General features: G+C 40.7%; 1 protein-coding gene across 1 annotated transcript in view; it reads right to left on the bottom strand.

The window, feature by feature from the left end:
• Positions 1-14,888, bottom strand: part of LOC111668449 (contactin-associated protein-like 4) — a 97,393-nt gene extending 82,505 nt beyond the window's left edge. Inside the window, exon 1 of the mRNA XM_023424523.2 lies at positions 14,762-14,888. Coding sequence (XP_023280291.1) covers positions 14,762-14,852 — 91 coding nt within the window. The 5' untranslated portion in view covers positions 14,853-14,888. The remainder of the gene's footprint in view (positions 1-14,761) is intronic.
• Positions 14,889-14,953: the final 65 nt, after the last annotated feature.

Genomic DNA, 14,953 nt, shown 5'->3' with positions numbered 1-14,953 from the left:
CTTACAAGGCTGTAAGTTAAACCAATCAGTCAATATACTACTGTGATTGAAGTAGTTAAATAAAAATATGTCATTCATATCAATTCATGCATCATCTAATTTCATCATGACATATAGGCCTGGCCTACAGGAAAGAACAGTTTATGTTTAATCTATCTAATAATGTGTTAGTCATAATATAGAATGATTTATTGCTTGTGTTTGTTGAACAATACAGAAGATAAGGAAACCAAAAAAAATCGCAATTAGATTATTTTCTTTAATTGCTCAGCCCTAACCTAGTGTGAGAGTGGAGCTCTCGGTTTCTCAGAATTTCCTCTGTGTGTGTGTGTCTGTCTGTCTGTGTGTGTGTGTGTGTGTGTGTGTGTGTGTGTGTGTGTGTGTGTGTTTTTGTGAGGACCAGTGGGTCAGTATTAGAAATTTAGTTGTGATGGTTTAGGGTTAAGCTAAGGGGCTAAGTAATGTAAGGGAAAAGTGCAAAGATATAAGTTTGTGTGTGTGTGTGTGTGTGTGCAGCCTCTTCACACCTTCACTAAACCACAACAGAAGCCGCAGTCGCAGCATCTACTTAGTTTTACTTTACAGCCATCCTCCCTCAGGAGACATTAGAAGATAAGTGCTTTTTAAAAAACTTCTCTGCAGCGAATTTGATGTTCTCCATCTTCCTCTCACACACTCACAGCTCAGTTTTCCTGAGGCTGGAAACACAAAGGCTCAAATTTCTTTAACTAACCAAGAGAAGAGTTTCTATCCTTTACCAAAGTTGTTGAGACGAGTGTTAACATAGAACTTTTGGCCTGAACTATTGAACCTTCAAAGAGCAGAGGAATTGGGGGGAAGCTGGGGGTAAAATCCGGACAGTCCCCAATTAGTGCACTGCTCAGACATGGAGGATGTGGTGGTGAATATCTCCTGTCACAGCTTGTTGGTCACATCTTTCTCACGACAGACTGATCCTACAAAACTTTGAAATGTGAAAAACCTGCAGTGACCACGCTAAAGACACATAGGAGGACTTTCAGCTGGCAGGAACAAAACAAAGAGGATCACAACCTTTACACTTGATAACACATAAAACTGAGAAACTATCTTCTTCACAGCAAAGAGACACACCACTCCCTCCTCAGAAAGATGCTGGTTGTAAGGATTGTGCTGGTTTGAGAGCAGAGGATTGTAGGTAGCATTGTTCCGGACCAGTATTACACACATTTGTTCTCTGCCTGCCTTAAATTTAATCTTTGGCTGGAGCTTTAAGTATTTTATCTCCAAGTTGAAAATGCACTTCACAGAAATCCATTTTTTTGTTTCATGGTACACTGGGATTAAAATTTATCAACCTGTTGTGATATGACCAGTCAAGAAGTGAAAACCTCCTGCTGCTGCTCACTGCTCCCTGAGGAGCAATAGACTGTTCTGCCAGAGCAGTAGCATCTGCTCACATATGAGTTGTAATTGTTTTCCAGGACTATGTTTATGATGACACATGATACAGTATAAATCCTTATAGGAACATCATTTTTTTTCTTTCCTTTGCTACAGGAAGGTTCAGGGTCAGGTACAAAATGTAGTTGGTGCTGATTCAAGTTCAAGTTTTATTGTCATGTATCTTTAAAAAGTAGGCTACAGTTGCACATTCAAATGCAACGAAAGGCATCTGCCCTTAAAACTAACGATTAATAAAACTATACCTAAATGAGTGAGTATAAGTTAAAAAAAATGATAGTGATTGATGGGATTAGTTATTTATTGTTGTGTTTTTAACCGTCATGTCTGATACATACTGAGTTATTTAAGGTGCATCAAGAGAGCGAGAGAAGCTCATAGCGTGTAACCATGTGTCAGCGCCATGTTGGTACATTATGGATGAACCCTTTTAAAGATGACCTCTCTAATCTTTGCACTCCTGTCCCATTAACTAATGTACTGGAATGGGACATAATGTCATCTAAATGTCTAAACATCAGTAGATGTAACGATGTGATATGACTCACTCTTAAACTACGGGCAGAGTTTTAAGAGATATACAGTATGACAGTAAGTCTTATTGCATTATTGCAGCCTCGCAGGTTGGAGGGTCACCTAACAATTATCTAACCAAGGTACCTTTTAAAGATACACTTCATATCAGGCTAAAAAAACAGTGTACTGTCTGTGTACTCAGAAACGAGCTCTAATCACATCTTGCAGTGATGCTACACGACTGACAGACCCTCAGGTATACTTCACTACAGCAAGCCAGTCAGTTAGAATTAACAACCTTGAGTGGTCCTTTGACACTTAACTAATGCTCTAGGATTCATGACATTAACATCACATCAGGTGGTTTTCCTGTCTGATTTCTTTGGATAACAAAAAAAATAGAATACTTTTTGTTGAATCTAGATCCACTAAGTTCCTTAAAGAATGTGCAGGTGGTTGCTTCAGAAGCACGACATGCACATGAAGGCAGTCAATGAAAATACCTAATGTAATCTTAACGTTTTTTTATGTGGAATAGCATGAGAAGTTGTGTCGTAGTCTTTAAAATTTTTATCCAGTCTTTGTTTAAATGATTGAGTTAAGCAGTGGTTCCTTCAAATTTCAAGTATCAGTAGAATGTTTTTTTTTGGACAGACATTAATATTAATACCAGGGCAGTCTTGCAAAAACCCACAACTTGCAGGACTCAAAAACACACACATAAATGCACACACACACACTCAAAAGGCAGCAGGGGGTGAAATTGTAGAGGCTGTTGAGAATGTCACTGCAGGAAAACAGACAGACAGGAGGGTGCTGCTAAATTCTCAAAACTCCTAAACTCCTCATCCCTCCAGTGTCTTCTTTTTTCATAATCCTTGTTCCTCTTTTCACCTCCGTTGACCTGTCTACTCTCCCTAATATCACAGTCATGCTTTTCCAGCTTTCCCCTACTTGTCTCCCTTCTTCTGCCCTTTCTCTCTCCTCTTGTACCTGCTGTCATCCCCGTTATCCTCCTCCTCCTCATCTGCTTCCTGCTTCGTCTCATGAAGTCAAATCATCTCCTAAATGTGAGGCGGTGCGTCCAGAAAGCAGATGGTGGCCCGTACACACAAACAGTGAAAAATCAGTGAGGGATAAAATGGGAAAGGCGGCAGAAAATGTCACTGCAGTTGTGAGAAACACAGAGGGAATACTATGACCAGACAGCCTGCAGACTCCTGACCCCTAAACTTTATCCTCTCACATGTTATATTGCTCTTCCTCCCCTTCTTCCCTTTTCTTATTCGTGTTTAACCCTCCTCATCCTCACCTCTCTCACCCTTATCTTCCCCCCTCTTAACCTCTGTTTGACCTCAAAGTGTTTAGCTCTGATTTAGTTCTGTCTTGTTGTGTTGAAATTCAGCCTTACCCTGCCGTCTTTAATGGCCACTGACTCAGCTCAGTCCAGCTCTCTAATAGAAACTGACCGGCGCTGCTTCGTCTCATCAGCAGTCATTGCAGAATATCAGAGCAGCGGGCCGCAGAGCTGTAGTCACACAGCACTGACTTCATAAAAAAAAAAAAACAACAACACAGCAGTGACAGCAATAAGCAGCGATCAGCATCTATTTTGGTGTGTAACGAGGTCACGTTAGAGCCGGGACTGCAAGGTATGAAGTAATGTAGATGAGCTCATGCTGAAGAAAGATATCAGCCAATTAGCCTTGCAAAAATTTAGAGTAATGCACACTTCATAAGCACAATATCAAGAGGGCAATTTCCAGATTTTGAAGGTGACACTTATTCTAATGTGGGAAGCACATAGGAAAATGTGACATTAAAATTCCCACAGCAGTCTGTGTCTCCAGAGCTCAGTGACACCACCTGTCTCTCTGCCTCTGGCTTGATGCAGAGCCTGTACTTCATCATTTTTAGTAAGTGTAAAGGTAAAGGCAATGTCAAAATGTCACAATGGAGGAATTGTTTTACCATACTGTTACAGCAGCTTGCAGTCGTAAATAAGTAAACTAACAAAGGGACAAGTGGCAACTGGAAATGCACCGTTAGGTCATGAATAACATACAGACACAACACATTTTCAAAAGAAAAACTCACTGTTGTATTCTCAGCATTCATTCACATCAACATATCAGTGAGTAGTACCAGGAATTACATGGACTTTGTATTCTGTGACAAAGTTCAAATTTGTATTAAAGGTCCCATATAGTATGAAGTGAAATTTGCATGTCTATTTGAGTATCAAAGCGCTCAATCCAGAGAAATGCACTCAGCCTGTATTCAGAAAGTCAGCCTTAAAATGACCTGTCAGGACTTCTGTAACTTTGTGATGTCACAACAAAAGTCACCAACCTCAGCCATGCCCCAAGCCTTAGTATTTACCTGAAATCTGCTATGTTTTTATTTGATCACTCAGAAAACAGTCAGCCAATCAGAAGAGAGGCTCAGAGCTTCTCTTCTGATTGGCTCACCGACCTGTTGTTACTAGAGCCTGCAAGAGGACATGTAAAACTACAGAGATGGTTTTTGGTAGCTAAAACCACAAATACATCTTATGAATCAACAAATGAAACAGTAAAAGTGTCAAATATAGGACCTTAAGGTAAAACCACAATCTTTTCTTAACCATAACCATACCATACTTACACAGATATTGTAACGAGCCAGAATTTTATATACATTTGCCATTGCATGTTTAAAAAAAAAGCATAGCAGCTGAACATTATCTGAGGGTTTGCAGAATAGTTCAATATCAACATTCTTGGCAGGAGGGTTGAATAATGCTATATATAGTGTTGAGCTATTGATCCATTGACCCTGCCCATGCCAAGTTATTCTAGCTTTTCAGCAATGGGAGAATGGCTTTTACTCACAATTGCAAACAAGTCTCAACTCAGCACTGAGCTAAATCTACTCAACTGGGAAAACAACCAGAGAAAAAAAATGCTGGGGAAGGTGAGCCCTTCAACATCATCCTTCAACATGAGAGTGACTGAGTATCATGACCTCCACAAATGGAAGCAGATCCAGTATTCTAAGCGACAAGAAGTCATCTGTGATGATGACAACCACACATGATGAATGGCTTCATTTTTTGGGAACCAGACGTCTTCTGGGGACGGCCTTGAACAAATACAGCAGTCCAGCAGGTCCTAATATCAAATGGATGGACTGCAGTCGTCTGTCAGCTCCTCACTTAACTACCTGTTCCTGGGTTAATAACCCCAGATTCATGGCTGGTGGCTCCACGTTGGGTCTGTAACCTTGACTTCATCAGATCCCATTCATGGCTCCACTTTGCCTGCACACATTTCCATAAATGACACTAAAGAAGAAATATGAAGGGGGATTTACCCTCAGCTACTTCCCTTTTTCCTCATCCCGGCTCACACTGATGCTGTCCTCTCATGAATCATAAGGGCCTGGGAGGTTTGCAGGGAGTTTCACCACATATTCACACCAAATAGTTTATATTCACAGGTTTATGTTCTCCTCGGTGCAAACAACTAGCTCATTGAAAAGCAATAAATTCCCATGAGACAGGGCTTTGCCACACCTGAAATAGGCTGCTGAATTTACACCGTCCTCAGCATTTTCTTTACCAGCTTAATCCTGGAAGAGCTGAGGGATTCTTCATGAGCTCTGATATTTAATCAAGCACCCTTAATATTCCCCTGGAGCTCCCACAGCTTAAATAACCAACATTGTCTAAAGGCATCCACCAGCCTTCATTGAGGGAATAATAACACCCTTGAATTTGACATTCAGCCTTCCGGCATCTCAATAACTCCCTTCAGCATCAAACATGTAAGTTACCGGCCCATGCTGTCTTTAATTTGATGTAATTAGCGGAAACACTAGATTGAGTTTAAAAAATCACACGATTGGAGGGCAGGTGGCAAAAAAAAAAAACCTGTCTGAATATGAATTCCTGATATGAATTCATCCTCGACTTTCACAACCGTCTGTTTCACCTGTAAAACATCTGACTCCCAAATGGCTTCTCAAACTCAGCAGCTGACTTTGAGGTAGGACAGGACGCCTTTACTTCCTTCTGCAGGCAGACAACAAGCTGACTACTAATAACAGATTCAGGTATGAAACTTCACTGCTTGAGGCCAGAGTGGGACTCAGAGGAACCAGTGAGCCACCGTCACTTTAACACCCAGGGACGAGGAAGAAAATGCAAATCAGTAGGACTGTAGTGGTATTATCTGTCATTAGGCTAGGATTAAAGTCATTTAGTGTTCTTGAGATTATCTGTCATTAGGGTATGATTATAGCACACATTCCAGTGGCTCTAAATCAGCTCAGACGGGAGATAAAACCCTCAAGGAAGACTGATGAGACTGGGAGAGAGGGAGAGCAAAACAGCAAGACAGACAGAATACCTGAAGATGACAGTTGAGAAAGTGAAAGCAACCATCTATCTTCCATCTGTGGGTGATAAGTAATAATGATTTACTAGATGAAAACCCTTTCATTCCTGCCATGGCAGAGCCTGCAAGGGAGGATAGCATTATATGAATAAATGATAAACTGTGCGTCATCGTAACCTGACCCTGTTTTGCTCTCTACTTTGTCCACAACCAATAACCAGCATTATTTGGCGATGAAGTCGAGGAGGAGGGGGGCATGTCTGGCTGTGACCTCTGGCTGTAACTACAATCTACAGCATAATGTTTTTCATGTATAAGGCCTCATTTACAATTGCAGAGATATTAACATTTTCAGTTGAGTTCAATCATTGGAAAAGAAATGCATTTAACACAGTGACCACTCAATATTACCCTTATTAGGGATCAATCGATTATCAGCCTGGCTGATTATTGGTGGTAAAATTCTGCATTTTCCAATTATCTGTATTGTTATTTCTTTTAACCGATAACTAATAAAATAAATTAATCTAAAAATGTGCTACTTTGGCTCTGATGCAGCCACCTGTCTCTGGTCTGTATTCAGCACTCTGTGGTCTGAAGCAATGCCCCACCCACAGCATGATCTGATAGGCTATTACTTGTGTAACCAATCACGCTGAAGGCTGCTGTGTACACAGTCATGGACACGGACACAGTTACGGTGAGTGAGGATACACAAATATCAAACCTCTCAGGAAGAATCTTAGCTCCTTCAGTTCACTCTGATAAACAGCCTCAGCCAGACCTTGCTCCTGGCACCAACAGACCACTGAACCAAATGACGTGTGGAGAAAAGTCGTAGGTGATTATTAAGTGAATGGTGAACAAGAGGTGGGCTCTCTTGAGGAGTAAATGCTTTAAGGACAAGTTATTGGTTTGAGTGAGCTGTGGATTCTTTTTTCCCTTTTTTGTTATGGCTTATAAATGCCAAATATCTTGCTTTATCCAAAGCTGTTTCCTTTGAGGCAGTCTTTGCTTTTAATTTGGATTCCTGCAGTCTCTAACAACAGTATTTCTATTTCCAACTGTTGTATGTCAGTACAACCATAATACGATGGCCTGTATCATGTTTTCTGTCCATCGCTCCGTCGTCATGATGTCGGTCTGATCCCTCAACAAGTAATTTGCTTTCTGAAATCCTATAACACGCCTGGCTTGTTGTATTCACCATGATGTCTGCTTACCATCCATCCCCTCAAATTTTGTATTGAATCTGAACTTCTATTAATTTATGTTTGTTCCTCACTGCTGATCAAGCAATAGGACCTTTTTATGAAAATGATTTTTTCCATTGCACGTAAATGATATTTTCTACAGAAATGTTTAATGAACTATGGCATGTTACCAAACAGCTTAAAAAATGAGTTGTCATTAAACTGTTTATCCATATCAATGCAATATTTACATACCATTTATATAACTTACCAATTAAGTTATTCAAAATATTTGAAGAGGCAATCTACTGTGTTTAACAGCAGGTTAGATGTGCCTCCTTTCAGTCAAGGCAGCTACATCTTCATATTATCGTGTATACATAAACTTTAACCTCATGTTTGCTTAAAACACCCGGGGTCAATCCAGCTCATTTAAACCTACACTGAGCAGAGCAACATAAATGTATTTATTACACATACACACTAACTCAGTTGCCAGAAAACACACATACTAATTTCACATGGTTTTAAAACTCTGAAATGCTTCTTTTTTTTTTATCACAAAAATATTGCATCTTAACACATTCCTGTTAAGTCCTCCTGTTTGCCAGATGTTTGATTTCATAATGACCTTGGATGCTTTCATTGTTTTGGTTTTATGAAGATTATCTGAAGCTGAGACTTCTGTGCCTGTCGTTTTAATAAGGGTGGCAAGCATATGCATCCATTAGCATTGTTAGCACAGCTGGGCGTCTGGGGCATCTTACTCGAAAGCTAACCCAAGGCTAATCAATTTGCTGGCTAATTAGCTAGTAAACAACCTAATCTATTACGCCAGGTAATGTTGAGTGCTGACACTGATACCTGATGATTAGTGCTAACATATAATTAAAATAATACTGGAATTTCACTCAGCTCAAAAAGACAAGAGTAGACTGCCTCACGTTCTGTTAGTCAATCAACCGCATGAAAAGCTATTTATCTGATATCTGCATGAAAAATCCACAAAAAGGCACCAACACCACAAACACAGCCAAGAGGTCATGTTCAGTGACTTGAATTAGCTGAGGTGACACCAAGCAGACAGCTAGAGGCCAGGCAGTTTTCATGAAGGGGGAAATTAGCTATAGAGACCAAGACTGTTTTCTGTACCAGGCTGTAAACTGTAAACATGTTTATTTCTGGTGTAAAGTTGGACATTTTAACATGTTGTCTGAACCAAAGTGGTGGATCAACCGATATTACCATCCCCAGAGCCCACCCACTAGTGTGACTGATTTAAAGTATAAACATATTACATTACACAGCATCGCATCAGTTGACCAGAATGCAATGCAGCTGCAAGGCAGGGCAATTACAGCGAAACATACAGCATACTGTGTATATACAAGTTCTGGTTTGTTCTCTTATGAATGTCAAACAGTCTGGAAAATGAGAGGAATGACTGAATTAGAAACAGATGGAAGGTGAGAAAAGGAAAATGAAAAAGGTAAAATATAAGACATAATCATATGATAATTCCTTGAATGGATTGAACGTTAGTTAGCTCATGTGTTACAAGCAAAACCATGTTTGAATAATACAGACCTTTGTGTTTTACTATTAGCAGCAACAATGGGGAAATCAAGACCTGTCGGTCATTAATTGAGTTTACCTCAATTATATACATTCACCATTCTGTGTCCCCCAAGCTGATATTAAACTTTGTATATGAGCACAACAGTGGCCTTCATGTCTGATTACACGGCAAGGCTAACCTTGACATGTCTTGTCTGCACTGAATTTATGCTTTGAAAAGCAGTTGATTTGTCTAAAAGCAGCACAAGTCCAAGAATGAGGAGACAGCAGAGACGTCCAAAGCTTAATCATAAAGCATAATTAATTAATTAATCCACTAATTAATGTAGAAATGTATTAAAGTCAGTGCTGTACCAACTCAAATTATGCTTAAAGAAACAGCAAAATATAGCAAAATAAATCACAAGGGATCAAAACTGCCTATGGGCATGATTAGAGACACTGCAGAGCACCACTAAACAACACAATAAAAGAAAAAAGATTACAGGCTGTACCTGTGTTTCTCCGCTCTGTGTGAAGAGGAATACAGCAGAGTTCATGTTATTATTGATACTAATGTTATTCAGGAAAGGTCTGCAAAAGCCTGCAATTTTCGATTTCATTTTGTCTCAGCGCCACACACTTACTTTTATTAGCCGTGATGGACATGGCTTTATGCATGGTATATCAGTTCACCACTTTTGTCCAGACTAAATTACATGGATTGCCTTGAAATTACATACAAACATTCATGGTCCCCATAGGATCAATCCAACTGACTTTAATGTTGCTGACTTTTTGTCTAAGGGTCACCATAAGATTGAAATTATGTGGATTGATTTCCATGAAATCTGGTTCAGATATTGACGCTCCCCTCAGGATGAAGTGTAATAACTTTGGTGATTTACCTACCTTTTTTTTTGCCATCATCAGATAAAAATTTTAATTTGGTCATAGTTAAATTAGTGGACAAATACCTGCAAAACTAACATCATCCCCATCAGCTTCAGTATTTTGAGTATAGTGCTAATTAGGAAATGTTAGTATGCCAGCATGCTAAACTAAGATGCTTAGCATGGACATTAGAATTGTTAAACATCATCATGTTCTCAAATTGTCACTGTCAATCACAGCCTCAAAGAGCTGCTAACATAGATGTACTCTCAGTCTTGGTCCAATATAAACCCAATTTTCTCCTGCCACCATCTTAGCAACTTGATTAGGGGCACTCTCATTAGCAAAACGCTTTGGTCTACAGCCGTCCAAGCACCTCAATTAAGAGAAAGAATGTATTCCACAACCTCAAAGAAAGGTGTGGATACATGTGCTGCAGGTTATTCAGGTGCAGCCGTGCATCAAGAATTTCTTTTACACAATTTACAAGATTAGACAGTTTGTGGCAGCCTGCTCACTTCTTCAGCTCCTTACTTGATACTGTCTCACAGATTTTATAGTCAGACTTTCTGAAGTTAAGTTCCTGTTCAGCTGCTGGGAAACAACCAGCATCTCTCACAGACTCACGGAGGTTAAAGCCTCAGTTTACAGGAACAAAATTGGAAAGGAACAGTCCATTGTGAGATACTCTGCAACTCCTACATCTCATCAGTCTGTGATGTTCAAAAAGTTGTAGCAATTTACTGCTTCAGCTTCCAGAATTCCTTTCCACAGTGGCCAGACATCAAGTGATAATTTGTTTCCAATCAAAGCTGAGCGTATGGGCATACAAGCAAGTTTAGGCTGGCCGACTTGTTTGTGTATCATATCTAATTATGACGGCCTCATGCTTTATTCAGAGCACAACTTGCCCTGAGGCAACTGTGGATTTTGGTCTTTTTTCTGCTGGAAAAAATTGGTCTCTTTGTGATAGATTTCTCACTGTGTGATTCTTGAGTGTAAGTGCAAAATTGTTACTAATCGACACAAGCCCTTGCTCTTTTACGATGATAAACATCTTGATGTTAGTGTTGATCTTTAAAAATTTGTTTTTCTGCTCTGTTTGGGGTTTCTGGTCTTGCTTTCCGGTTTCCATCTATGTTTCGTCACTTATCTTTAAAGGTCCCATAGTTTACACTTTTCATGTGTTTTCTGTGAGAAGATATATTTGTGGTTATAAGCTCCAATAACCAACTTAATGTAGTTTTACATCTCCTCTCTCAAGCTTCTCTCTGGAGCGCTGAGCCTCTCTTCTGATTGTCTGATTGTATCTTGAGTGATCTTGTAAAAAAATACAGCAGATTTCAGGTAAACACTCCGAGGAACCAAATCCTGCAAGGCAAGGAGCATGACTGAGAGCAATGACTGTTTTTTTGTGACATCACAAAGTTACAAAGTCCTAACAGGTCGTTTTAAGGCTCAGTTTCTGAATACAGGCTGTGTGCATTTCTCTGTGGACTGAGCGCTTTGATACTTTCACAGTATCAATATAGAAGCTAGACCTGCTTTATAATCAGAAAAGACATGGAAATCTACATTTCTGCAATATGGACCCTTGAAAAATACAACAACAAACAACAACAATATTGTGCTAAAAATGCAAGATACATGGCCAAGTTACATTTAAAGCTGCACTAATAAATATTTTATATATTAAATTAAATTAAATGACTGTTTGTGAAACTAGAAGTGTTTTTGCATCTTTAGCTCATTGTTTTAGTTCTCCTGTTTTGGCTCACTCTCACCGCTCTCATCTGTGTTGCTTTTGGCAGCTATTTTCAGCGGAAGAAAAACACAAACCTCAGTAACCTCTAGATCACCATGAGAATCAGTAATGGGGATCAAACCTTTCAGTTACATTACAGTCTCTACAAACACTAGGCCGACCTGCCTTCATTCAACCACCTCCATGTAAGAAACACGCCTTGACTATCAAACTGTTAATATCAAAAACGATTTAACGCACACTGATTGCACAGCCCTGCAGGTAGCTGTTTCACACGATGAGTACCTTGAATCTCAACACATAAACCCCAGCGATTCACTCCTCCGGCTAACGAGTCATCAGAGCACCATCTGCGGCTGTTAAAATATGTATTTCTACTTTGTTGTCATTTTGTACCACCTCCTTAATGAACAGTGAACTCTCACCGGGGGGGGGGGGGGGGCTCAGTGTGAAACCTGCAGCTGGGATCCCTCCACCTTTGCAGACTTAAGTTATTATGCTGTTGTGGTTTATGGTCCGTGCATGATGAGTGTGCTGCTGGGTCAGGTCGAGTGAGAAAAACAGAAACAGTAAGAGGCTGAGCAGCCGAGGCAAAGAAAGAAACCAAAACCAAAGTGGAAATATGAGAGTCACGGCAGAAAACACTGATTGTATCTCGTGCTGGACCAATAGAAAGCTGATACTTTGGGCCATTACATGCATTTAATTACATATTCAGTATTGATCAGTCCTGTTTTAGACCTCTGATATGATGGAGATTCCTCCCTGCCCACGACTGCATGACAACATGCATGTGAATTTTTTATTTCATTGCTCATTTTACACATTTCCTTTAAAGTTGGTCAATGCACCAGAGACTTTTGATTATTGTTGAATAGGTGTGGTGCTGCTTACTTTAAAACTATTTCAGAATTTCATCAGTCTGGGTTGCAGTGGAGACTTCTATTATCCATTAGTGGTCTAAATTCTGTTTTGTAGGCTTTTACAACCTGACAGAACTGAGATTTGGAAAAGCAAGTATCAGCATTGGTCTGAGCCTTCAAAAAACACACCTTGTTAGTCGAGCAAGAGTCGAAACAGCAGCAGAGATGAGGCAACAGGAGAATCAGAAAATAACCTGAAGAGCCATAGAGAAAGAAAAGAGCAGCAGGAGTATACAGACAGACATACGAAATGATGTGGTCATGAAACGGGAAGAAAACAAGCAGGAGCGGGGGGACCTAAAGAAAGAGGAAGAATCGGCAAGACGGGGAGAGCGACACAGCAGCAGCTCTCCGATTGAGATACAGTAGGAGGGCAGAGATCCAGGCAGCAGACGCAAGGAGGACAGAAGCTAAAATGAAACGGCAGGAAGAGAAGACCGAGAGAAAGGAGCAGCGAGCAGGAAGACCAAATCAGGGAGGAGAGGATGGAGAGTGAGCAGCAGATCTGAGTAAGAACCAGCAGGGAGGAGGAGAAGCAGCTGAAGGAGAGGCGCAGCAGGAGGAAATGAGCTTGCGAGGAGAACGTTCAATGGAGAAGCTGTAGATTTTTTTTTTTCAGAGAAAGAATGAAAGAGAAAGGAAAGCTGAAAAACTACTGATCTGTTCAAAACTGCATTCCCCTCCCTGCATCACCTGGTTTCTCCATTCATCTCTCCAGCTGCAGAAGAAGCAATGTATCTCTCACTCTTCTACCGTCTGACAGCTGACTGCCTGCCTTTCCATTAAACAGCAGCAGAACCAGCACACCTCTATAATTACTGAGCATGTTGCTTATCTGACATTTTCACAGTGATGTGTGTGAGACGGTCTGTCACAGAGAGGACTAGAGGGATGGGTGTGAAGAAGATTAAAGGCATGGGATGATGATGATGTTGGTCACTTGGCAGAGGAACTCTGGCTATAAAAAAAGAGGGGGGTCCAAATAAAAACAAAAAAGAGGTTAAATAAAAAAGAGGGAAAAAACAAAGGGAGGATCAGGTAGCAATATCTAGGGGTTGTGGAAGAGGAGCGTAAAACCAGCATGGATGGAGAACTTTTACAGCCATCTGCTTCAATTACATCTCCATTTCTCTCCTCCCTTCATCTTGATTCTCTCCATTTACCTGCTTGGATCTGTGTACCTCTCCTGCCTGCACATTCATAGCTGAGCTAAACGGCCTGTTACCACTGTAGTATACTGGCACAAAAAAACTCAATGGTTGAGATGAAAAAAAGACAATTTCTCCTTCATCTCCATCACAGAGGTCAAATAATCAAACCAGCAAATTCTCAATCCCTAACCCAACTCTCCAAGCTGCATACAATCCTTTTCTCTCTTTCTCACACACACACACACCTTCAGTCCTGCCTGCTCTCCTGAGTGTGTGAGCACAAACGTGGCTCAGTCCTAGGGTGCTCATCATGCTGGGCTGAGCACCCAATTAACCAGAAAACAAAGCCATAACGTTGTTTTACACACAGTGGATGAACTGACTTCTTGCATGTTTGAGTGACAACCTTTTTTTTTTTTTCTTTGATAAAATGGGGGTCTGTCCTGGAGCAGAAGCATCCTCCTCTGTGCAAAGATCCCCATAAGAGAATGGTTGTTTTAACCCTGGAAGTCAAGCAGCTAATTAACTGCGACAAAACCCAGTGAATTAAGGGAGGTCGGTTACTAAATTCCTTTGAACAGGCTACCTGCTTTCAAATATGTGCTATAGTGATGGACTGATTCATAAATAACAGGAAACAATCACCATTCATGTAAAACCACTTAAACTGCCCTTATTTCTCTTTTTACAGCCGAGCACCAGTGCGCAAACGAGATGCGCTATATCCCACACCCTTCACCGGAAAATAAATACCTGTACTTTATCCAACTTAACATAACAACTAAATGTGACAACTGAATGTCACTGCATCCAAGAAAGGTAAAGGCAGGGTGACAGGAGCATGAATTTAAAGCTTCCTCTCCGGGTCTGGAGCTGCCCGGACTGGCTGCGTCTCCTCCAAGAAAAGTATAAAAAAAAGAAGCGCGCACAGCCTGCTCACCTTCTCCGGTTGTCCCGTATGAGCTGGAGAGAACCAGGGCGACCTGAGCGATAATAATCCCAGCGACTCTTTTTTTAGTCCCCAGATCCATGATGAAGCGGCGGGAGGATGCAGAGAAACCCGGTGGCTGCCGGAGGAGAGAGAGACGGCGGACCTCTCCTCTCCAGCTCCAAGAGAGATCTCCTCAAACCC

Source organism: Seriola lalandi, unplaced genomic scaffold (assembly GCF_002814215.2).
Source record: "Seriola lalandi dorsalis isolate HSWRI2012SDOR001 ecotype SW California unplaced genomic scaffold, Sedor1 jcf7180002054736, whole genome shotgun sequence".
NCBI classification, from domain to species: Eukaryota; Metazoa; Chordata; class Actinopteri; order Carangiformes; family Carangidae; genus Seriola; species Seriola lalandi.
The sequence above is the reverse complement of the archived record's forward strand: the minus strand, read 5'-3'. Positions and strand labels throughout refer to the sequence as shown.